General features: G+C 34.0%; 2 protein-coding genes across 4 annotated transcripts in view; both read left to right on the forward strand.

Moving 5' to 3' along the window:
• The first annotated feature begins 9,843 nt into the window (after positions 1–9,843).
• The window catches only part of LOC123558013 (39S ribosomal protein L22, mitochondrial-like), a 34,470-nt gene continuing 18,864 nt past the window's right edge, over positions 9,844–25,449 (forward strand). Inside the window, exons 1-2 of one of the 2 annotated variants that reach the window (XM_053544404.1) lie at positions 9,844–9,862; positions 14,069–14,089. In XM_053544404.1, coding sequence (XP_053400379.1) covers positions 14,077–14,089 — 13 coding nt within the window. In that variant the 5' untranslated portion in view covers positions 9,844–9,862; positions 14,069–14,076. Of the gene's footprint in view, positions 9,863–14,068; positions 14,090–22,901; positions 22,942–25,449 lie in introns of those variants that run through there. The other variant, XM_045349881.2, reaches the window with a different exon arrangement.
• Positions 9,872–13,265, forward strand: LOC128557233 (uncharacterized). Of its 2 annotated transcripts, XM_053544407.1 has the most exons (6): positions 9,872–9,993; positions 10,557–10,633; positions 11,058–11,203; positions 11,546–11,656; positions 12,063–12,265; positions 12,596–13,265. In XM_053544407.1, the coding sequence occupies exons 3-6, from the start codon at positions 11,123–11,125 to the stop codon at positions 12,618–12,620; spliced, it is 420 nt and encodes a 139-aa protein (XP_053400382.1). In that variant the 5' UTR covers positions 9,872–9,993; positions 10,557–10,633; positions 11,058–11,122; the 3' UTR covers positions 12,621–13,265. The 2 variants fall into 2 exon arrangements, with proteins under 2 accessions (XP_053400382.1, XP_053400381.1); XM_053544406.1 differs by having other exon boundaries at positions 9,896–10,633.

The raw sequence follows: 25,449 nt of genomic DNA on the forward strand, positions 1-25,449 counted from the left end.
TTAAAAATGTTCTAGGAAGAGAACTTGACAAGTGTAGCAAATGGTTGTAACAAATTATCACTGCATCTTCAAGCAGGTAAAACTGAATGTATTTTGTTCGGTTCTAAAAGAAAATTAGCAAAGGTTGACAAATTCAATGTTTGTTGTAACGGTCATACCATTAAGATAGAACCTCAAAAGTCTGTTAAATATCTTGGAAGTGTATTAGATCTTTGTATAGGCAAAGTAATTGTTTAAACATAATTAGAATATGAGCAAGAATTTATGTAATTCTTTAATACAATGTCATTTTGACTATGCTTCTTCATCTTGGTATAGTGATATTTCAAAACAGTTGAAAAATAGATTACAAGGTGTCTTAAAAAACAAAGTTGTCAGGTTTATCTGTGGTTATGATTATAAGAGATCTTAAAAATTGTCAGATTTTTGTAATAATGGCTGGCTAAATATTGAAAACAGAGTTAAACAATTAAGACTCAATCATTTTACAAATTTTTTTAGTAATAGTTGTGCAGTTTATTTGCATAATAATTTCTCTCTTGTCTCTATTTAAAGAAACCTTCTTATTGTTGTAGACATAGTGTTAACAGCTTTCATGTACCTCAGGCTGACAGTTTCACATCTACTTTTTATTATCAAGCTATATTATAAAAATTTGACTGGAATAGCCTTCCTAATAACATAAAAATTAAAAAAAAAAACAAGCATACTTTTAAAAAACGGTCATTTTTTTTTTTTTATGGAACTCATTGAATGTATGTAAAGTACTGAACAATCAGATTTCATTTTTTATTAGCTGTATGATATCATTTTATTATTGGTGTGCAATATTCCTGATTTATTCTATGATATGTTTGTCATAATTGAATGTAACTGTGATATTTGTGATACTTGAAACAAACATATATTTTAGATTTTAGTCAGGGATTTCTTTGATAGACAATTACATGTAAGTTAACTCTTGTATAGATTATCATTCATGCTAGTAAGAGTTGTCATTCTTGGGGCCAAAGTTCGCATTTAAAACATCCAAATATATATTTTGTACCTTGATAATTTTTCACAAGGACCCCATTGGAAATAAGTAGAAATACTTTATGGGTTATCCTGTGATATATTATGTCTCAAAATTTATATTCCGTACAGAGGGTTAATTCTGCGGGCAAAAAATTCTGCGGTTTTGTCCTAAAATGGCCCTATAGTTTATTTCTACGTTTTTTTTTTACGACTCAAATGAATAACGCTCTCGTCAGTTAGGTCTTGGTGGCATTATCCAGGTCGGAATCTAAGACAGTGAACTTGTGACAGCGTGTTTTGTGATATACACAAAGTCTTGTAAAGATTATACACCGCCCGAAATGGTAACCATTCATCCGTGGACAATATATTGATACAAAACACAATTACAAAAGCAATCAACCACAATCGATATGGTGTAAATAACTTGACAGCAGGCGAAAAACTCATGAGATAATGATGATGGGTCATTATATTAAGAGAAATATCAAAGTTTATTTCTGCGTCAAAAAATTCTGCTGATAGTTTAAATGTGCGGAATAAGCAGAAATAAAAACCCGCAGAATCAACCTGCTATACGGTATATAAAAATGGTTAGTTAATTTTTCTTTTAGGAAGTGCCTAGCAAATCCTCAGATGATTTTCTAGCCGTCCGGTAATTGATTTCTTAATGAAATAAGTAATAATTTTATATCATTTTAACTGTTATTTACTTAAGATATCAATACTTATCTGTGCTTTTTTAGCTGATAAAACCAAAGAAGTATAAAATACATAGAATGGCAACAAGAGATTATCTCGCGTGAGCTCGTTTCAGCGCATTATCTTATTGAAGCTTTTGCCAACAATCGTGATCAAATCAACAGACAATTATTAAAGTATTACACTGGCGATACGGCTGGCACGTAATAAACCGAATTGAGTCCAATTTTCAAAGACAACTGTTGATTTATCAGACTTTCAATCATAAATTCATTCCTTCCCTGTGTAGAAAATACTAATAACATTTAAAAACACCATTAACATTATATACTCAAACGCAAAAGAAAATGTGCACTCAGGTTTTCGTCAACTGAAGTAGATTATGATGTCCAAAGTAGATTATTTTGTCTAAAAGTATGTCATGTTTGGCACCATTAAAATTTAGTGTAGTTTATGGCCATTTTGATGTGTTTCGATTATTTTCAAAATTTTGACATTTATGGGGATTCTAAATGGCTATTCAAAGCCAAAAGGGGCCAAAAAGGAAGTTGTTAATCTCTTTCTTGTCAGATGATAAAAAAAGGTGTCTGTTCCTCAAACATTATTTTGTTTAAATATCGTGTGTGACCACCTCTACTATTTATTCAAGCATTGATATGGCAACGCTTAGGCCTAACGTAACACTAGAATGACGTCACGAGGAATTTTATTTCATTCTTGAGTAGCAGTTGTCACTAGAGGTCTGCTGGATCTTAGTATACTGGTGTACAGCAACTCGACCAGTTTACTGAAATTGCTGGTGCTAAAGAATTATGACATTACTTTGGCACCCAAACGTTCTGCTCAGACGTAAATAACATTGCCACCCCGTTGAAGCATTGTTAATGCTTCAATTCGCTGAGTTTCACTAAGTCGTGGCATTTTATTACAACACAGATTTGAAATCTATTGTGTTTTTCCTTTCACCAAAGGTATAAGAAAACTGACAAAACACGTTTTTGTAGACATGTACATTTCCTATGAGCAGCATGTGCAAATTGTGCAAAAGTCAACTATCGCTAGTTATCTTGACTTCGCCCAGTTATTATCGTAGAATTGAAGGAAGATCAATAGTACATGCTTCGAGCAAAGTATGTTGCAAATTGTAGACGGAATATACCATTTTTAGAACTGAGAATATTCAAATTTAAAAAGTGCACACTTTCTTTTGCGTTTGAGTATATAAACAAACGATCAAAACACAAATTTTTATCCTTCTGCTGTCTGTTTCATACACCGGTAAAATGAGATCTCATTTAGCTGCCATGTGATGTTGGTGAGATTTGCTCTTATGATATGCCTTTCAAGTTGCAGATCTATTTATTTTATAGCTCTTTCATAAAACGAATGAGATTGTGTTTGTATACAAAGCCACTGATATATTCTGTTTTAGAAATGATGAAACATTGATCGCCGAATGTCCATGTTAATTATTTTTTTAAAAAGTGATGTTTTTCTAATGGCCTAAAAAAAAAAAGTTGTTAAAATTTAAAAATCCCGATCCCATAAAAACATTGTTAATTTACCCGCCACCAGATGAACAGATTTTAATGAGTGACATCACGAAAATCTCGCCATTATTGATTTGGGCAAACTTTCATTTTACCGGCTGAATAATGCAGTGATTTATTCGATACAATTAAATGTAAATCTTTAGTATGTAAAGGTAAAGGTAATAAAATTTTATTTACCGTCGCTTTGTGAAACAATTAACATAATTAAGCTCTGTACTGAGCTTTTGAGTGACCCTATTTTAAGAACAAAATTTTGTTTGCAGATAAGTATTGATATATTTAGTAAATAACAGGTACCATTACTTATTCATTAGGAAATCTATTACCAGACAGCTAGAAATTCCTCTGAAGAATACCTACCCGTCCCTAGATTTGCCACTATAATGCCACCCTTTTCAATGGTGGAGTATTTAGACAATTTTCCACCAAAAATGCCACCAAAATGGTGAAAAAATGAACAGGACAGTGGCAAACCTGTTTTTCACTAAATTCCATCTTTTTCCACTTGTGTACACCTTTAGGTGGCAATAAGTGGAGTATTTAGACAGTTTTACACCATTGTGCCACCATTATGGTGGAAAATTTGTTTGCCACTTAATTCCACCAATAGCTACCTTCATGGTGGCAGTAAGTGGAGTATTTAGACAAATTACCACTAAAATGCCACCATTATGGTGTAAAATCTGTTTTCCACTAAACGCCACCTATTTCCACCTAACAGGTGGCAGTAAGTGGACAAATTTTCACCAAAACGCCACTATGGTGGCAGTCCTATTTTCTACTAAATGCCACCAAATAGCTGGCAATAGGTGGAAAATACGTGGCAACTAGTGGAAATCGGCTGCACCTGCTGAATCTGAAAAAAAAATCAGTAGTAAGCAAAAATCAAATTATATTAATATATTTTTTTATTTTTATACAAAAATCAAAGACCCTTCACAAGAAATCACAAAAGAACAGGAGGATCAGGATGTTGTCAATGCAGTCTTATTTTTTCATATTCCAGGATGGCTTAAGTAGATGGTGTATGACTCTCCAAATTTCACTCCTTTGGATGTAAGGTCATTTTTCCAGCACACAACCTGTAACAGGAAACCATACATCTATTAATAGATATATTTTTCTAACATTCAGAATAATTTTGCGGAAAATTGTAAATTTCCTCTAGGAAATATGATATCATAAGACTAAACTAACTCACTGGCATAACAAACTCTACAAACTTAATCTGTGTCAAATAATATGCCACATCTTTATTAAAACTGAGAAGTTTCATCAAAATCTACATTGTAGAAAAATTTCTATTCACTCAAAAGGTTACATTGTTTTGTGGGAATATATGCATCTTGAATCAATAAAAGTGCAACAACACTGCAAGAACTTGAGAATTGATGAAAGATGTGGAAGCACCATTGCTCTATTTACACTTGTGTCAAATTTCATGAATATCTATCAATGGATTACTTGTTATGTAGGAATTTATGGACTGAAAAACAATTAAAGGACAATAACTCTGGTTACTGAAGTAATCCTGATGGAAATTGCATATGCAATGCTGTCCTGTAGTGATCTACATTTTTGTAAAGTTTCATGAAGATCGATCAATAGATACAGGAAAAATCCCTATTTTTTACCAAATCAAGGGGAAACACTTCTTTTACTAGGTAAATAATTGAGCAGTGTTAATGAGCTAATAATAATTACAAGAGATTAAGTGATTCTGTAGTCAAAGCTACTAAACTATTTTTCCAATTACAAGCATTTCCAATTAAACTGACCGACAGATAAAAAAAGAAAGGACAACACCAAAAATAATATCCCTTTGCCTTTGGCAAAAGGTAATAAAAGCACTTGGGGTTTTCATCACATATATAATTACAGTAAACCTCGCTTATAATGAACAGCTTGGGACCTTTAAAAGTTGTTCCTTATAACCGAGGTTCCTTATATCCGTATAGCGAACTAATTCCTTGTAACCGAGGTTTGTATAACGAACACAATTTGTATAGCGAAAACTTTTTGACTGACATTTGAAAAGAGCTATGTGTTCACCTCTCCGGGCCGACCATAAATCTGTATGTGAGAATATTGCGAATCTAGTACCGGTCCTTTTCTGGAGAGGTGGTAAGGTAAATTGCCTGCATGTATGTGACTGAAAAAGTGTTGAAACACGGCCTATAAACCTAAACTAAGCCAACATGTACGTCGGTAAGAATGACCGTAGTTTTTGTTTATTTTTTGTCGGTTATTTCTATCTTGTTTTTAGAGAGCGCTACATTATGACTAAAAGATATGTTGCGGTTACTCCCCTTACCTTGCTCAACTGCATTTTATGTGAATAGGCATCAATACTAATATAAAATAAATTTTCAATTTTCTATTTTGCATACACTAGACAATGGCGTCTTACATATAGATTAAGTGTAAATTATACCTATAATTTTGCTATTGTCTATTTTAGCACCTGCTATGATTTTTACAATTGGAAATTAGGTAAACTGGACTCTTTGCCATTGTTAATCACGCGTAATTAGCACATTTATTAGGATATTTCCATCGTTACGAAACTATCTAGACTAATAATGACCAATATTATAATCCCTAGTCTACTATCCTATAGTATTTGATAAATATTATATATTTTCTTTTTATCGTATCCTTGAATTAACAAACTAAAGATCATAGAAATGAAATCATTTGTTTTATTCAAGTGCATGAAAGCAAGTGAAAGTGCCGAGAATACTCCGACGTCATCAGCAATTCTCCTGTTTATTTCCGATTTTCAATAATTTTTATTATGTCTGTTCGCTATAACCGAAGGGTTTTCCACTTAATTTTCATACTTTGGGACTGAAAAAAGTGTTCCTTATAACCGAGTGTTTCTTATAACCGAGTTCCCTATAACCGAGGATTTTTACATTGAATAAAGAAGGAATTAGACCGGGGAATTGAAAACTGTTCCTTATAACCGAGTGTTCCTTATATCCGAGTTCCTTATAAGTGAGGTTTACTGTAATATTTATCATATAATATGCCAGGAAATTCTATTAATTGGTGTACTTCTTTAAAAATTAAGGGTTATTTAAACATTATAGCTTTTATAAAAACATATAATATTTACCTGATTCAGAATTATCTTGATATGTTTCTTTCATGCAGTAATAATTTGTATGCTGCTCAGGTATATACAGTCAGGCAGGCAGATCATGTCACAAAGTTGCACTTTTTTCACAGAAGGTTCCTGGTATGAACAGTTTAAAGTACATATTGTATCCTAAGTGCTAATCAATAATGTAAATAATTACAAAATGATGCAGTTTTACAAGCAGTGTTATAAACATGATTGAGCTATATTCCAGAAATATATCTGGGATTTATTCATCTGCCAAACTTCCTAAGACATATAAGGAGATTTGTTGATTATAATTTCAAGCAGTTTTGTAAATGATGTTTCAAATTCAAGTATTTGTTAAGAGTAAGTAATTAAGACAATGTTAAAGACAGTAATAATTAAAAAAAAAAAACAGTATAATATTGTTACCTCTCACAATGTGTTTCCATTTTCTCCCTGACTGACTCATCAAATTCCAGATTTCAAATTTTGGTATTACTACACCGATAATCTAATTCCACACATACACTTTTTTGGACAGCTAAAGAAGGTGTCAAATACTTAAGTGAAAAGCTCTTGTAAAAACATCCTTTTTATATACACTTTTTATTCAATAAATGAAGAGAAAAGGCAAGAACTATTTCTTTGCATCTGACCTGATGTTTGCCTGCATATATAAATCTTAACTGACCCAAAGTTTCTGACATTAGTGTAGGAGCTTGTAACTTGATCTATCATTAATCTTATCTTTAACCAACTTTCATTCATGCAGAAATAATACACTGCAGACACTTTTCAGATTCAGCTAGTACAGCCAATTTCCACTAGTTGCCACCTATTTTCCACCTTTTTCTGTCTTTCAGAATTGTTGATTGAAAAAGTGACTTATTAATATTTACATTGAATATAATACAAAGATATAATAAATAATAAATATTGTCTCTCAAAATAACCAAAATTCAGATTTCCTGTATACCACCCTGAATATTATTTTTGTCTAGCTAGACTCAGCATAGACTTATTTTCATTTTAAGGAAACCCTTTGAAGAAGGAACCTGAGTATACTGTTTTGCAGATGTCGGTCAGTCTGTCGGTCATTCGGTATGTAGACCAATCGGTTTCTGGATGATAACTCAAGAACGCGTTGACCTAAGATCATGAAACTTTATATAGAGGTTGGTCATGACCAGCAGTGACCCCTATTGACTTGGAGGCCAGTGGGTCAAAGGTCAAGATCACAGTGACCTGGAACAGTTGAACAGTTTCCAGATGGTAACTCTAGTACTCTTGGGCCTAGGATCATGAAAGTGAATGGGAAGGTTGATCATAACCAGCAGATAACCCCTATAGATTTTTAGTTCTGTAGGTCAAAGGTCAAGGTCACAGTGAGCTGGAACAGTTAAGCTGTTTACTGGATGTTAATTTGAGAACTCTTAGACCTAGGATCATGAAACTAAATAGTAAGGTTGATCATGACCGGCAGACAACCCCTATTGATTTTGAGGTCAGTTGGTCAAAGGTCTAGGTCACAATGACCCAGAACACAAGAACTTTTTTTGCCCAATAACTAGAGAATGCTTTGGTCTAAGATCACATTTGATACAGAAGTCACTTATGAACCGGTAAATGACACATAATTATTGATTTGAGGGCAGTACATCGAACGTCCAGTGCACAGTGACCAAATGATTTCTGTTTCTTGTACAGTTACTGAATGCATCGGGGCGGGGCATTTTGTGTTCTACGAGCTGTTGTCAGTGTGGAGCTTTAGCAAAGTCAGGTTCCGTGTCCATTACGCCTTGATTCCAACCCGAGTCCATGTGAAGATTTTTGTACAGTTTTTTTTTTACACCTATTCGCCACCAAGAAAATTTTCTAAGTCCCTTTTTACCACTAAACGCCACTCGGTTTCCACCATGAAAAAAAACTATGTTCTACTTTCCACCAATTTCCACCTTTTTGCCACCATAAAGAAAAACTTTACACCTAATGCCACCTAAATGCCACCAAAATAATGTGGCTTTTGGTGGCAAATTTACCACTTATGTAGAAAAAAGGGTTGAATTACACCAAATGCCAGCTAATGCCACCTATTTCCACCAATTACCACCCTTATTCCATGGAAATAAGTGGCAAAGAGTGGCATTAGGTGGCAAATCTAGGGACGGGTAGACACTTTATTTCTTTTAAATCAATTTGAGATAAAATATAGCTATTACTGTGAAACAGAATGTTTGCTTGTAATGGTGTTGTTTATAATGTGATATCTGTATACTGCCACCCCATTGTATCGATCCATTCATTATATCGCTCTATTTACAAATCTCACGATATTTCTTTTATGAGCGCCCTCTACCGATTGTTTACATTCACAACAGTGTCACCGGTTACTTTCAGTTTCTGTTTAGCAAAGTTATTCAGCAAAAACATATTCAAACCAGTGGTAATTATAATAATTAAAAGTTTTTCAATGGTTTTTAGCAAAATCTTACGCATGATACACTGATGTGACATTTTTGTTTGCCATTTCGGCTTACTGATCATTATGTTCCCCTGCAAAACAAAAAGTCACGTGACCACTTCCTGTTCAATTTCTTTTCAACTATGGAATGCCAAACAAGTTTTCCATAGTTTGAAAAAAATGAATGATTCTCACAATAGTTCGGTATAATGGCGTGACCTATTTTTTACCCAATTTCAACATGGTTGCATGTAGTTGACGGTTTTTGCCACATAAAATGACATTTCTTCAAGATTCTTTGCATGATTAGAAGGGAGAGGGATTAAATGATTGCATATTGATCAAATATACAGGCAAGCTGTATTTTCTTTATTGCACTTAACGGTAAACATTAACTAGATCGATACAATGGGGTTCCAGGCTAATGTTTGTATTACCTGTAGGATGATTCTGGGCTCTGGTGGAAGGGTTATAGCCCTTTTTAAGCCCCTCTTCTTACAGAATTGCTGCTGTATGGCTAAATTTGTTTCATCACAGTTTATTGATTAAAATGGTGACAGATCTGCTTATATTGTCATTATAGCTGTAAAAGCGGTTTACAGCCCAGTGTTTTAGTGTCTTATTTTGTATGGAGTTTCTCCCTGCCAGTGCTTATCTAACCTTATTTTGGAGTCATTTACAGTTTTAGCATCTACAACATACTTTGGTAATTCATTCCATGGTTTGAGAACACGGCGAGAAAACTGGTTCAGCCTCAGGTATTCATGACATATCTAGGTATTCACGAATAAATCCTATGAAAGAGAATTTTTTAATTGATGTGTCAACACCAAAAGATTACCTGCTAATGTTGCATTTGTGAAAGGCCATGTGTTGACAACAACTGGCAGCGGTGATGAAAAACATGAAGTAGAAAAACAAATAATAACAACAAATTGAAAGTAGATACTGTCTACCATTTTGTAGTCATGTGACATTTGTCCGTGATTTTTACGAATAGCAATTATTACATTAGCACCGAAACAAGAATGCGGGTCAGGACGGCCCAAATCCAAAACGGTCCAGACCAAAACGGCCCAATCCAGGACGGCCCAGATATATTAAATATACCGTACTATATCGTTATGACAAATTAAAGATGCTATTATGTAAGATCATAGTTGATTTAGAATAAAATTATATTAAGGGACAATTATTTTTTCTGATTGATTGCAATTCAGTATAATTATGTTCGCAGTTTGATTGGTCTCTTCTCTTAAAGTACACCGACTGTTTATTGATGTGCGTAATTAATCCTATTATAATCATCTGCATAATGCTTCTATCACTATAAATGAATTAATTACTTTTAAGTAATTACTTATATCGCGATACATTCTTAAATTTATTTGACGGTCAAAACCGTTTAAATAAGTTATGTCAATTAACATAATTATCTATCTTTTACGGGCATTTAATTGATTAAAAAATTATTTTACTTATCACAGTTTTTACCGCGATATCTTTAATGTATTAATTTAGATTAGTTTGAGTAGTACAAGCGTGAAAATAAAGCTGTAAATTAGGTATAAAAGCGTAGTATTTTTTTTCAGAAGCATCCTTATTTCCAGAGTATTTTTATAGACTACGCATTATATTCATTTATTTAAAGTGCTCACTTTAGCTAGTTTATAACCACTATAATTATGGATTATCCGTGCATTGTGTGTAGTTCAGAAGTGAGGCCACGCCAGCATGCCGTAGCCTGTGATAAATGTGCGAAGTGGCAACATAGAACATGTAATACAGGTAAGAAAATTTTCTTAATAATAATAAGCATATTTTGGTATAAATACCGCGATACACTCATGTGTACTTTTTCAATACAATATTTGTGAAAGTTACTTCTCTTTATATGGAAATTATAGGGAAATTATTCACGTGCATAACTTTAATAATCAAAGGATGTCATCAAATTCTAAAACCACTTGATGTCTATAAGCTTTACCCGTGCACAGCAATAATAATCACGTGATGCCGTAATAATTGGTCACATGTATCATGATACTGATTACCTTACGGTTACAGGTATGATAAAATTTTGTTTTACGTTTTATTCTGTCTTGATTATAATTTTTGAATATATAACATATATTTGATATTTGTGTGTGTGTGTGTGCGTGTGTGTTCTAAACAGACAGACATGCAGAAACAATACCCTTCAATGTTACAGGTATTACAGCCGCCGCATATAGACAAGCTGTCCGCCAAGGCGACGACATTCCTTTTATATGCAAGATGTGTGTCAGTCAGTCTCCGCAACTGTCTGTGTCCGACGAGTCCGAAAATGAATTGGAACCCACGATTATTGAGCGCAGCGTAAGTTCATTATAATTTTTCAGTTAGTATTGTATATTTTGTAGCTAGAAACATTGCAACATTGTTTAAAGCTAAATAAAAATTATTGTAAATTGAAATTAAAAATTGTAAATTGTAATATTTTCACTATTGTGGTACCGTAAAAACTTAAGTTAAAGACTAAACTTAAAGTAAATAACATGAATGGCAGATGACGGTTCACCTTTACAATGTTATTTCAAGACAGTTCCCGAAAGAAGTGTATTATAATTTGACGGTTACACGCGCACTTCCACGAGTTAGAATACGTGGACAAAGTTTAATGTAAAATGCATGCCGACATCTTTTTTTCTATTTTACCAGGTACCTGTGTATGAGATGGAAACTATGGTAGACGACCAACCTTCCGTTCTTGAACTGAGTACTCCTATTGATATCCAGCAGTCTGATGAGCCACCTATCTTAGAACGTAGTGTAAGTGTTGCCTATTAATTTGCTAGGCCGATGAATAAAACTTTTCTTACTACATTTTTATTTCCTAATGTCATAAAGCTAGTTTAAGATACGGTATGTTAACATTTTTAGATCGACTATTCGAAGAATAGTCTAGCTATTCTACTCACCCTGGCGTCGGCGTCGGCGTCACACCTTGGTTAAGTTTTTGCATGCAAGTACATACATCCATCAATTAAAGGCATATAGCTTTGAAACTTATTTTTTCTTTTTCTAGGTCAATTACCAACCTCTCTGCATTAGTGATATTGAAGGTTCCGGTCGGAAGTCGTTTCTTGATAAAAATCTGGAATACAACAATAATTCAAAGTTTGATATATGCGTCCGTAAAAAATAATTATTATATATTTTTTTCATATTTATGTAGATTCCAGAAGGCCATGCGTTATTTCCGGTGCCAGTCGCAGAGTCTACAGCCCTCGAAATAGATGACGACAACACCTTACCGACAGAACCAGATCCCGAACCGATCTTCATGGATGCAGACAGTGACGACAACAGTGATTCCAGTATATCATTCGACATATCTAACAGGCGCTTTATAGATTCGGTTCATCCAATTCAGGAACAGTAAGTTAATCAACAATTAATATGGTAGTTTTCTTTTTTGTAATAATAAGTTCAATATAAAGAAATATGTATTGAAATGAAGTACAACCTGAAATCAAATAACATTTTTGTACACGTGCACGTGCCATCGTGCTTGAACATTAAGATTATATCATATTTAGATTTATCAACAAAGTGCATTTATATGTTATATATGTTATTATAATATAAATAGTTTCGTTTTTGTTTTGTAAAAAAAAATACGTGTTTTGTTGTGTAATAAGCGTTTATTGTCTTGATTATGATTACATTGTTATGTACGGTTATCTAATTCCACATGTTTAATTTCAGGCTGGCATCACCGTCTAAACAGTAAAGCGGGGAACATGGGGCTGCAATTCTACAGACTGGTGCCACTACTACAAACCGAGGCAGACGATGTGAAAATGGCGATCCGCGCAGGTGATCTGGAAAGAAACATGAGAGGACGGTCAAAGACGTTGGAGAAAAGTCTAAGCTCCATCTGGGACCAATATGAAGAGGGTAACATCACAACATCTAAATTCCTCAAAAGATGTGGCGAGCTCTACGGAGTCAGAGTGTAACTGAAGTGTACTACAAAAACTTAAAAACTAGACTGAAAAATGAGTGTGTGATTATATATGTTATTATAGTGTAAATACTTCTGTTTTTGTTTTTTATTATATTAAGTGTTTTCTTGTATGTTATTCGTTTCTTGTCTTTATTATGATTATCTTGAAGTTACATTGAATATGTTTAAATTATTGTGTTGTTTTATCTGTTCTTGTATAAAGTGTGTTTGTGTCCTGTTTCGTTGTACATATTCAGTTTTGTATAGTATTGATTATCAGCATTTCCAATATATATGTATTATCGTATTCAGTCATACTGATAATATTTAATGTTCATGTTAATTTCATGTATAAGTATGTTTTCGTGTCCTGTCCAGTTATCAAATTATTTGTATAATAAAATTTGTTGTCATTTTGTATAATAAAATTTGTTGTCATTTTTGCTATTTAAATAAATAAAAATTATTATTTGAAATTCTTTACTTCTTTAGCGATTTTGACGCTCACATAATAAATAATTGCTATTCATTTAATCATTTTTGGTACAATATCAATCATTTTTCTATACGAGTATGGGCAAAAAAAAATCTTTAAAGTAACATAAAGTACAGTATTAATCCTAATTGTTGGACTAAAATCATTAATTTTTGCTGTATAAGTGTATAATGCTCGTTTCTGTATGATGGTATGAAATAAATTTAATTTAGATATAAATGAAAAAAAAAGCTTATTTTCTCATATAAAAAGTTATATTCTTTAGCAATTTTGACAAATGTTAATAATAATCGCTATTCACTTCTTAATTGCCAGAATAAAATAATTTATTTTTGCTTTTTAAGTGTCTAATGATCGTATCTATATAACGATATAAAATAAATTTAAATAAGATACAAAAGTTAAAAAAAAAAATATGGCTTATTTTCGTACTTCCTATCCATATTTATGTATCTTTTATGGGCATTTAATTGCTTTAATTGCTTTAAAAATTAATTAATGTTCATTTTATAGGTGTTTTTTCATGTCCTGCCCTGTTGTCCAATTATATGTATAATAACATTTGTTGTCATTTTTGCTATGTAAATAAATAAAACATAAATAAAAAGAATTATTTGAAATTCTTGGTTATTCTTTGGTTATTAATGAAAACTGGTCCGTCATGGTATGGGCCGTCTTGGTTTTCGGCCGTTTTGGTTACGGACCGTCATGGATTTGGGCCGTTTTGACCCGTCACCCGAAACAATGGCTGTTGCAGGTATTTTCTAATTTTGGCATTTTGATGAGTATTTTTCATTTTTTTAATAGTCACAGCTATATAATTTAGACAATAGAAAATTAATTGAAATTTTCATCCCCGCTCCGATCTGAAAACCCCCGCCCGAATTTTATTATTTGTCAAAATCCGGATATCCAAAATTTTATATCCAGATACTGCTACACTTATATTGTACTTGTTGGATTCAGTGACTTACCCACATAAACTTACCAGGTGGAATCAGTCTGTACTTTATGCTGTTTGGGACAGTAGCCAAATAATATTGTCTAGCAACACCAACAAGGTCTTTCCGTGCTGCCCACGCCAAGGGAAACCACTCTTGCTGTGTTCTGGGTTCAGGCAATCGCCCAGTAGGTTAAAGGTCAGTAATTCAAATCCTTCTTTGTTTCATATAAAAAAACGACAACTTCATATCGTCTTTACGTATCTTTAGAGAACATCACTTTTTCCTACACCTATTTTTCATGAAAGTTCCATCACAAATTAACGAAAAAATGAAAAGAAAATAGGGGGTCATGTAGTTCCTAGTGAAATGCCAGTCAGTTGTGGTCTGCTACCCTAAAAATGGCGCATATTTACTCTCGTCTGCGCAATAAACACCTACTTCCGGTTTCGATCTGCAAAACTTGCCATGTGGGGTGTATGAACATGAAAACCATCTCATTTCATGCAGAATGTCTTCTAGTAGTGAGAAACGGTGATTAAAGCACTCGTTCTACACGAATTTGCGCTAAAAATGGGAAAATTAGGATCTATTTATTATGGACTTCTTTCGACTACACCACGAAAACACATTTTCGACCGAATTACTGACCTTATTCCTATAAGAAATGTTTCTTTTCAAATATCACATAATTTTCATTTCTATTTTCAAGAAAGATATAATACCAAACATATTGCCAAGTTTCATTGTGAAATTTCGAGATTTTTGAGAAATATAGACATTTAATAGAAGCCACCCCCTACCAATTTACTGGGCTAAATTTTGGCCCTATGGCCTTTTTATTGTATATTTTGGTAAAAGTTTCACTCGTTTGCATTATTTTTCACTTGGATTCTGAAATATCATTCATTCCGTCATGAATAAGACCCAAAAGGATGCACTTTGTGCATTTTCTGACATTCTGGAGACAAAATACTGGCTTTTTAATCCCAGAAATCGCTGCTGAATAGGCGCATCTTCTCAAAATATGGTCAAAATTCAAAATTTTTCAAATTTCACTATTATTTTGCATTGAAAACACCCTTTTATATCATAAACAACCGATCTATGACTATTAAGACTAATTGCGATGTGTTTCGAGAAAGTCTTATTTCAGCTCTTATAGGTTAAAGGTCAGTAATTCAAATCCTTCTTTGTTTCATATAAAAAACAACAACTTCATATCGTCTTTACGTATCTTTAGAGAACATCACTTTTTCCTACACCTATTTTTCATGAAAGTTCTATCACAAATTAACGAAAAAATGAAAAGAAAATAGGGGGTTATGTAGTTCCTAGTGAAATGCCAGTCAGTTGTGGTCTGCTACCCTAAAAATGGCGCATATTTACTCTCGTCCGCGCAATAAACACCTGCTTCCGGTTTCGATCTGCAAAACTTGCCATGTGGGGTGTATGAACATGAAAACCATCTCATTTCATGCAGAATGTCTTCTAGTAGTGAGAAACGGTGATTAAAGCACTCGTTCTACACGAATTTGCGCTAAAAATGGGAAAATTAGGATCTATTTATTATGGACTTCTTTCGACTACACCACGGAAGCACATTTTCGACCGAATTACTGACCTTATTCCAGTAGGCCGTACCAGACCGTACGCGGGCACTACACTTATATAAACATTGCCAAATTCTCCATTTTAAAATATGTTTTATATAGATCTATTAGATGTAAATGATGGCCTGCATGATAGATAGTATAATAGTATCCTGACGTCATGTGTTCTCAACATACATGTATTCTCCAGCTATTATGTTAATGGCCTGTTTATTTTTGCATGCAAAATAATCCACACAAGTAAATACACACGAGTATAAACATTGTGTCTGCTGTTTTAAAAATGAAAATAATAAACACTTTACCTCAAGTCAAAGCAAGACAGTTTCAGTCTGATTTCAAATTATGTAATTAAGCTAGAAAATCTAAATGTAACTTTTGACATGTTTTAAAAGTTGGTATATATCCATAAATCTTCCGCCAAGCATCATTACTGCTATCAGAATTTCTGCACCGGAAGTCAGTCAAAATAAACCTTAATGACATCAATCTGCCTGATTTCCACTGTAAGAGATGTGGACTGCGTAATGTAGCAATCTATATATAGGCGTTACTTGAAAGAACTGAAACACATATTTATTTTCTCAGATATAAATCGGGGCTATCTGTAAAGGAAATATTTTAGAAGAAAAGTGTTAACTTTTAAAAGAAGTTCAGCATATAGCCGTTTGACATTGATATGGGAAGGTTTTGTAAAATATGTAGCAATTTGGGGTTTTCGAATTATTTCAATTGTCAGATAAGTTGCTGGGCAACCATATCATTTGTGCATACCGATTGTTTTAATTTAGAATTATTAAGAAAAAAATGTAAAATTCCATATTTATAAAACAGGTGATACTTCAAAATTATATAATTTTTGCAATGTTATAGTTTCACAACAGTGATTTTAACAGAAATGGTAAAAATATCAGTTTCTAAATATAGCTCGGGAATATATGACAGGTGCTTCCTGGAACTAGAAAGTAGGTCACTGATAAAATGTGCTACTGTGAACTCAACGAAAATAAAATTGTGTATTTTTTAAAGCAGGATGATCAGGAAGGGGTAAAATTTTGAGGAAATGGTAATTTGAAAGATGAGTTTATCTTAAAGGTGCAAAATAAAGACAAATGAATAGATATAAATCTTAAAAAAAGACTACACATTTTGAAATATAGTACTAAACATTACGATAGCCGTGCAATATTCCCTTGTTATAAACACATGTACAAAGAAACAAATAATTGTTTCTGTATTTTCTTAGACTGACATGGGTGGTCATTTTGTCCTACTTTCGTGTTTATCGCTTTTCCGTAATCGGTCGGAAATTCTTGGGGATCACGTGATTTTAAAATTGTTTCGAACGAATATCCATTTAAGACGCGCAACAAAATAACTGTATTTCCATGATGGTAATTATGCACGACTTGCACGAAAAATATGAGATGTACAAAATTTAAATTTAAAATTGACAGTGACGTATATTAGGCCAAGACAATGACAGTTGTGTTTAATGTCTAAAATCTTATTAAATTAATGTAGCCATGTGTACATAAATAAGTGTATTTAGGTAAATTTCAATCATACTTTGTTTCTGCAGTGTAAGACAGTTACTCATTTATATTCTTAAAATTATACTGAAAAGAGATTAACTGAAAAAGTTTACAGACAAAGTTGTAAAAACACTTTTATTCGGGAAGGGCCAGAATTGTCCTTATGAAAACTTGTAGTATAGCTGTATATTACTTGTATTATAAGAATGATTTTCATGAAGTTTTTGTGAGTTACAAAATTGTTGAATTCCATGTGCTAAGTTTGTAAAAATCACGTTATCGTTTGGGCATATGATATATTTTGCATCTATTTATAAATTATAGCCTCGTTTCGGAGGATTCTTCCGAAAAAGTCCGAAGATGCTCGACGGGTTCGTAAGCAGTCGGAAAGTATACTTTCTGTTTGACATAGGCAACATTTTTTGTTTATTTGTTAGTTATTCTTGAACATATTCATGACTATTTGGTCAGAACCGATGCAGTGGGCCATATTTTCAGTAAATAGGAAGTCTCAGCTACAAACTCTGGTTTTCATATAATACTCGTTCGGGTTTTAGTAGTGGACCTTTAATTATCTTTTAAATATGCCTATTTTTGTTAGACTGTGGAGAACACATGATGCCAGGATAGTATAATATGAAATAAGGCAAAGCCTCAAAGCGAGCTCAAAGTAATCAGGTTTTGCTAAAAAATATATATATTTTAAGAGCAATGGCTAGAGAATCGGAATCGGTTCCCTAGACAGCGAACTTATTTGTCTGGAACCGGTTTTCTAACTCTAAAAGAGTAAAGGAAAAGCTTGTTAACACTCTGGAGGCCACATCTATGACCCTATCTTCATGAAACTTGGTCAGAATGTTTATCTTGATGATTTCCAGGCCAAGTTTGAATCTTGGTCATGTGGGGTCAATAACTAGGTCATTAGGCCAGATCACACACTGGTTATTCGGATACCTACTCGTATGAGCGATACCACCCTCGTGAGATTAATGTACATGTAGGTTGTTTAGGGTATATAAAAACAATGCCAACGTATGACACATATTTAAGAATGTTGAACATTTTAAAGACAGATTCGTCCGAGGCAATGTATTAATTCGCAATGGTGAAAATATCAGTCCTCAATAATATTGATATGACTATAAAATCTGAAGAAATATAGCGAAAATTACGTATTTTGACGTTTTGGGATGTATTTTTCTTTGTTTAAAGTTGAGATAACTGAATTTGCCACTCACCTTGGTAGAACTATTCATACTGAACTACAAAACGTTTGGATCATGTACCTGCAAGTTCTTTTTGTTGATAAAATTTCAATTATATGCATCCTGTTGCTGTTTTTTGATGGTACCTCTGACGATGTATGAAAATAAACAAAGATACCTACCCGTTTGCACATGGGTACCATCCTCGTTATGTCAATGAACATTAATAAAACTCCCCACGGCGATTGCTTCCGCATACGGTATGTACACTAAATAATTGTTTTGATGATCTAGAAATAAGAACTGGAAATGTGAAACCCGAGCTTTAGTCGATCTATTTGATAAGCATTTTAACTTTAAAGATGCAAAGAATGGGAGTGGACCGTGTTAACAGTATTTCACAAAGATTAAATCTTCCCTCACACCCACCCTCTGTTCTACGCATTCTATCATCTTGCCTTCTTAAAGTTCTTCTTTTTCTCCTTCAGTCTCATAATGAAAACGACCAAATTTGTCGCTCACCGAGCAAAAGTGCTTATGTATAGACCATTTTTTTCTCCTTGAAAGGGAAAGTGGACCCTCTCTCTGGGTATGTAGTCGTTTAGGGAGATGCTCCGGCTTCATAAATCTGCCATTTATCGTATCTTGTAATATTCACCTCTGTTCATAGGCGCACCCTCCATTAAGGTAGTGCTAATAAGGTGACTTGTTTACAAGTGCATACAATATACACTACTGTATAAGTGTCTTACAGGTGAGTAACTGAAGAAACAGAAGCAGATATGGAAGTCTTGGTATCAGATTCTATCTCTTTTTATTGTTTGTTCAAACACTCCTCACAGCGGTTGTAAACTTAAAATGTACGTCTGGGGAGGAAATCTGTGAGATTCAAGATTTCAAGCCTTTATTTATAACTAGGCCAATGCGGTATCAGCATTAAATAATAACAACAAATTTAACAAAACAAACACTAATACATAAAATAAAACAGTAGTTGTACGGCCATAATAGATCTAATACAAATATTTTGTAAACTAAAAATAGAAGATGGTGTACATTTAGAATTAACCAGGTTGAAAACATTGTTTTAACTGGCCAGCAAATAACTGCCAGTGACAAAAACCTACCCCTACCTAAAAATTTGAAGTATTTTCTGTACAAACAATGCTAACTTAAAAAGAGTACTATCATTACTTTGAAATAAACTTTGAAATGACATTACATTTAACAGTTGAAAGTCATTTGGTATATAATTTACTCTGTCCAAATCAATGTAGGGACATTCTAAAATAAGAATATTGCGGAAATACACTGGTGAAAGTACTGACTGATTCAACCAGAATTCAGCAGATCCAAGTTGTTATAAAGATTTTTTTTTACACATGAAATCCACGAACAATAATTTACATTTTGCTGATGGAGTCTTTACATGAACCTGTAAAGTACACAGTTTATCTTTTCTTGTTTATCATTTAATAAATTGTACACCAGTAGTTCAATATTCCTTTTCTAATTATAATATCTATTTTAATACCCCAAGCTCACCAAAAACCATGACCTAAGGTGTTGACTTTTTAACCTTCAGTAATGTTTTTAAAAATTTAAGCTGAAAACTTTTAACAATGCTAGCATCACCACATCCCCATACCTCTGATCCATACAATAATATTGGTTGAACCACAGACTCAAATAAATGTAATTGTGAATCAATACTAAGCTGCAACTTCCTACTTTTTTTCAACAGAGCATACATAGCCTTTCTAGCTTGGTCAACCAACTATATTTTAGTTTTATTGAAGTTACCATTGTAGTTCAATTTAATTCCTAGATAAATGAAGTCATCTACTTCTTCAAGTTCCGCATTATTATAATAAAAGGTAGACTTATTAAAATGTACTTTTCCACGTTAAAAAAGAACAACCTTAGTTTTAAATGAATTAATTATTTGAAAGTTTCCAAAGTTAATGCAGATTGTAAAACATTTTAAGATTCTGTAAATAACACTGTATCATCTGCATAAAGTAACAAAAATAGCTTGAAGGACATTTCTGAAATATCATAACTTAGCAGGTCCTATACATTGTTTGATATTTCCACTAGTCTTGAACAATAATTAGACATATTTGAGACTAAATCATTCTAGAAAACAGAAAATAATATTGGTGATAAATTTTTACCTTGTCGTACACCAGTTGAGTTAATAAAGAAATTTGATAGACTTTGGCCACTCTTTACACAAGATTTGGCTTTATCATATATTGCATAATATACAGCCTTAAAGACTTTCCCATCAATGCTATGCTGTAGTAATTTATTCCATAAACACATACGATCGACAGAATCAAACGCTTTCTTGTAATATATAATGGTACAAATTAAGAGCAGATTGTTTTTTTATACTTTAATTTACTGCCTTTAGATTCATAATCACCATTTGCAATACAGAATTAGCAACAGACTATAAGACAGGTAAGATTATATTTGTTAAAGTTTAAGTATCAGACGAGCTGTAATAACTTTGAAATAATGTACAAATGGTTACCAAGAACATGCAAAATTTCTCTTTTTTTTCTTTTCATTTCCCACCATTTTAGCTCTGCTTTCAACAGTTGGATGATAAGCAAATTGCTCGGGGCTTGAATTGCTCGACAAACCTGCAAACCTACTAAACTTCATGCCCTCTTTATCTACCTTAATAGGACATCACTTTTTCCAACACCTATTTTTCATGAAAGTTCTATCACAAGTTAAAGTAACGATAAAAATAAAGAGGGAGCTGAATAGTTCCTAGTAAAATGCCGGTCAGTTGTGGTCTGCTACCCTAAAATGGTGCTTATATGCTCCTGTCCGCACAATAAACCCCCTACTTCGGTTTCGATCTGCAAAACTATGTGAAATGTATAAACATATCTCATCTCATTTCATGTATTATGTATTCCAGCAATAAAAAGGTGAAATTAATGCACTAATGTCTTGTTCTACACGAATTTTCACAAAAAATGGCGAAACAAGGATCTGTTTACTACTGACTCTTTCGACTACTCAAACGAAGCACATTTTCGACCGAATAATTGCTTTATTCCTCAAAACGAAGTTAACAATATTTGACAAAAATCATATAATTTCTGAACAAATTTAATTTTGTTTTTGTTGCAAACATTTTGTACCCCATAACAACTTAAACTAGAGATGCTTTTGAGCGCATGTCTCCCACAACTGCCCCTATGAAAAATGTCTAGACTCTTAGATGAGTGGATCCAATTAGATGGTCTGGACAAGTGGATCCAATCAGTAATTCAAGGGCCATAAATCAAAAAAGCCTGGGCGGATTTGGCTAGTTATCGAACTTGGCTAAGGTCTTATGGCCAAACACATTTTGTTCAAGTTTGGTGAAGTTCGGATGAGAAATGTTCGACTTAGAGAGCGGACAAGTGAAAAAAGGCAGATTTTTCAGTAATTCAAGGGCCGTAACTCCAAAATGCCTGGACCAATTTGGCTAGTTATCGAACTTGGCCGAGGTCTCATGGTCAAACATATTTTGTAAAAGTTTGGTGAAGATCGGATGAGAAATGTTTGACTTAGAGTGCGGACAAGAGTAAAAAGGCAGATTTTTCAATAATTTCAATAATTCAAGGGCTGTAACTCCAAAATGCCTGGACCTATTTGGCTAGTTATTGAACTTGGCTGAGGTCTCATGGTCAATCACTTTTTGTTTAAGTTTGGTGAGGATTGGATGAGAAATGTTGGAATAAGAGTGCGGACAAGAGTAAAAAGGCCGATTATTGGTAATTCAAGGGCCATAACTCCAAGATGCCTAGACCGATTTGGCTAGTTATCGAACTTGGCCAAGGTCTCATGGTCAAACACGTTTTGTTCAAGTTTGGGGAAAATCAGATGAGAAATGTTCGACTTAGAGTGCGGACAAGCTTTGACACAGACACAGACACACACACACACACAGACTGGAGTAAATCAATATGTCTCCCACATCACTGTGTGGTGGGAGACATAATAACAAGACAAAACGTACGGTCGCAATATTCAATTGAAAATACACCTAAGAATGTGTCTATGTAGATGGATCTTGAAAGCGAACTTGAAGAAATTATGTGAGTTTTTCTTCGGATAGGCAGCTTCCAGTAGTTGGAGGGTATAAAACACCAAAGTTTTATCTTCATCCTAGCTGGTCTTTGCATATTAACGCTAAATTTTAGAAAAGGGGTCTGCGTCAATGTAATGTTCATTTCACTAACGAGGACGGTATCCGCTGGATTGACAGAAACAACGAGGATGGTACCATGGTACAGCGTCAGAGGTATCTTATTTTCTAGACACTGTCTTCGAAAAAATCGATCTAATTTTACTGTGCTTCTAGTTTTTGTGAAATAAAAGCAATGGCTAATACACAGAATGACTGCTTTTCATTTTCCTAATGAAAATTCCCAGTATAATCCGGAATAATACTATTAATCGTGAAAATATATACCATCGCCTTAAAATATCTTCATTTCTGCGACAAAAAACGTATTCTTTTCACAGTTATTCAGATCATATGAGATAGATATTTGACATGGATATAGTTAAGGTATGATCTTACACATTTAATACTAAAACTTTTCAAATCTTCAATAAAATACAGAATAATTACCTGTTATAGGTGTGAATTTCCTGTTCACCAACATGTACATTAATCACACGAGGGCGGTATCGCTCACACGAGTAGGTACCCGAATAACCAGTGTGGATCAAAGGAAAATCTTGTTAACATTCTAGAGACCACATTTTAAGTTTGAAACGCATGAGAATTAGTCAGAATGTTTGTCTTAATCAAATCTACATAACATTTGAATATGGGTCATCCTGGGTCAAAAACTAGGTCACCCGGTCAAATCAAGAAAAACTATGTGTGATCAGTAGAGGCTGCATTTTTCAGTGGGTATTCATGAATTTGATCAGAATGATCTTCTTGATGAAATCTAGGTCAGATTCGGTTATGGGTCATCTGGGGTCAAAAACTAGGTCACCTGGTCAAATCAAAGATAAACCTTGCATATGCAATAGGGGCTGCATTTTTCACTGGATGTGCATGAAGCTAGGTCAGAATGTTTGTCTCCATGAAATCCTGATTGAGATTTTATCTGGGTTATGTGGGGTCAAAAACTAGGTCACCAGGTCAGATCAAAGATTAAGCTTGTTTACACTCTATGGGCCACATTTTTATGCCCCCGAAGGGAGGCATATAGTTTTTGAACCGTCTGTCGGTCTGTTGGTCTGTCCGCAATTTTCGTGTCCGGTCCATATCTTTGTCATCCATGGATGGATTTTCAAATAACTTGGCATGAATGTGTACAACAGTAAGACGACGTGTCGCACGCAAGACCCAGGTCCATAGCTCAAAGGTCAAGGTCACACTTAGATGTTAAAGGTCATTTTTCATGATAGTGCATTGATGGGCGTGTCCGGTCCACTTCTTTGTCATCCATGGATGGATTTTCAAATAACTTGGCATGAATGTGTACCACAGTAAGACGACGTGTCATGCGCAAGACCCAGGTCCGTAGCTCAAAGGTCAAGGTCACACTTAGACGTTAAAGGTCATATTTCATGATAGTGCATTGATGGGCGTGTCCGGTCCATACCTTTGTCATTCATGCATGGATTTTAAGATTATTGGGCATGAATGGATACCACAGTAAGACGACGTGTCGCGCGCAAGACCCAGGTCTGTAGCTCAAAGGTCAAGGTCACACTTAGACGTTAAAGGTCATATTTCATGATAGTGCATTGATGGGCGTGTCCGGTCCATATCTTTGTCATTCATGCATGGACTTTAAAATAACTACGCATGAATGTGTGGCACAGTAAGACGATGTGTCGCGTGCAAGACCCAGGTCTGTAGGTCAAAGGTCCTAAACTCTAACATCGGCCATAACTATTCATTCAAAGTGCCATCGGGGGCATGTGTCATCCTATGGAGACAGCTCTTGTTGATTCAGTCTTCATTAAACTTGGTCAGAATGTTTGGTATCATGAAGTATTACATGATTTCAAATCTGTGCCATGTAGGTTCAAAAACTAGGTCACTTGGTAAAATCAAAGGAAAAGCTTGGTTACACTTTAGGGGCCACTTTTTTGCTCCAATCTTCACGAAACTTTGTCAGAATGTTTTCTTTTTTCATGATATCATGGATGGTTTCTAAACTGGGTCATGTTGGGTCAAGAATTAGGTCACTAGGTCAAATCAAAGAAAATGGTTGTTTACACTCACGCCACATTTTTTAAAAATTGCTCAGAATATTTGTCACCATGAAATTTCGAACGGGTTAAAAATTGGGTTGGGTTAGGTAAAAAACTAGTAGGTCACTAGGCCAAATGAATAAAAATCTTGTTTACACTCTAGAGGCCACATTTTTGCTCCAATCTTCATGAAACTTGGTCAGAATTTTCATCGACTTGAAAACTCAGACGAGCGTAAAACAGGGTCATGTGGTGTCAAAAGCTGGGTCACTAGGACAAACATGTTTACAATGTTATGGTATGTTACTCTTGTGAGCGACCTTAAGGGCCAAGATTGCCCTCTTGTTCAGTTTACTAGTGTATCAAATGGACAGTTTTCACAGAAACACATTTCAGACTACAAATTCTTTCTTTATTTTGAGGAATTATGATCAATTATCCTGAAACTGTTATAAAAATGAAGAGAAAAGTAGGGGTCATATATTGTAACAGGTGTGGTACCCACTCTTCATGTTTTAGACTTAAGTTGTGTAAATGACCTGCACGGAAGACACATATTTTGTCTTATACTGTCATGTTTTAATGT

Source organism: Mercenaria mercenaria, chromosome 5 (assembly GCF_021730395.1).
Source record: "Mercenaria mercenaria strain notata chromosome 5, MADL_Memer_1, whole genome shotgun sequence".
Classification (NCBI taxonomy): domain Eukaryota; kingdom Metazoa; phylum Mollusca; class Bivalvia; order Venerida; family Veneridae; genus Mercenaria; species Mercenaria mercenaria.

Coding starts and splice junctions, on each gene's coding strand:
- LOC128557233 (XM_053544406.1), top strand. CDS start 10,531: ATGGATTATCCGTGCATTGTGTGTAGTTCAGAAGTGAGGCCACGCCAG. Junction 10,634..11,057: donor ACATAGAACATGTAATACAG/GTAAGAAAATTT, acceptor TCAATGTTACAG/GTATTACAGCCGCCGCATAT. Junction 11,657..12,062: donor CACCTATCTTAGAACGTAGT/GTAAGTGTTGCC, acceptor ATATTTATGTAG/ATTCCAGAAGGCCATGCGTT.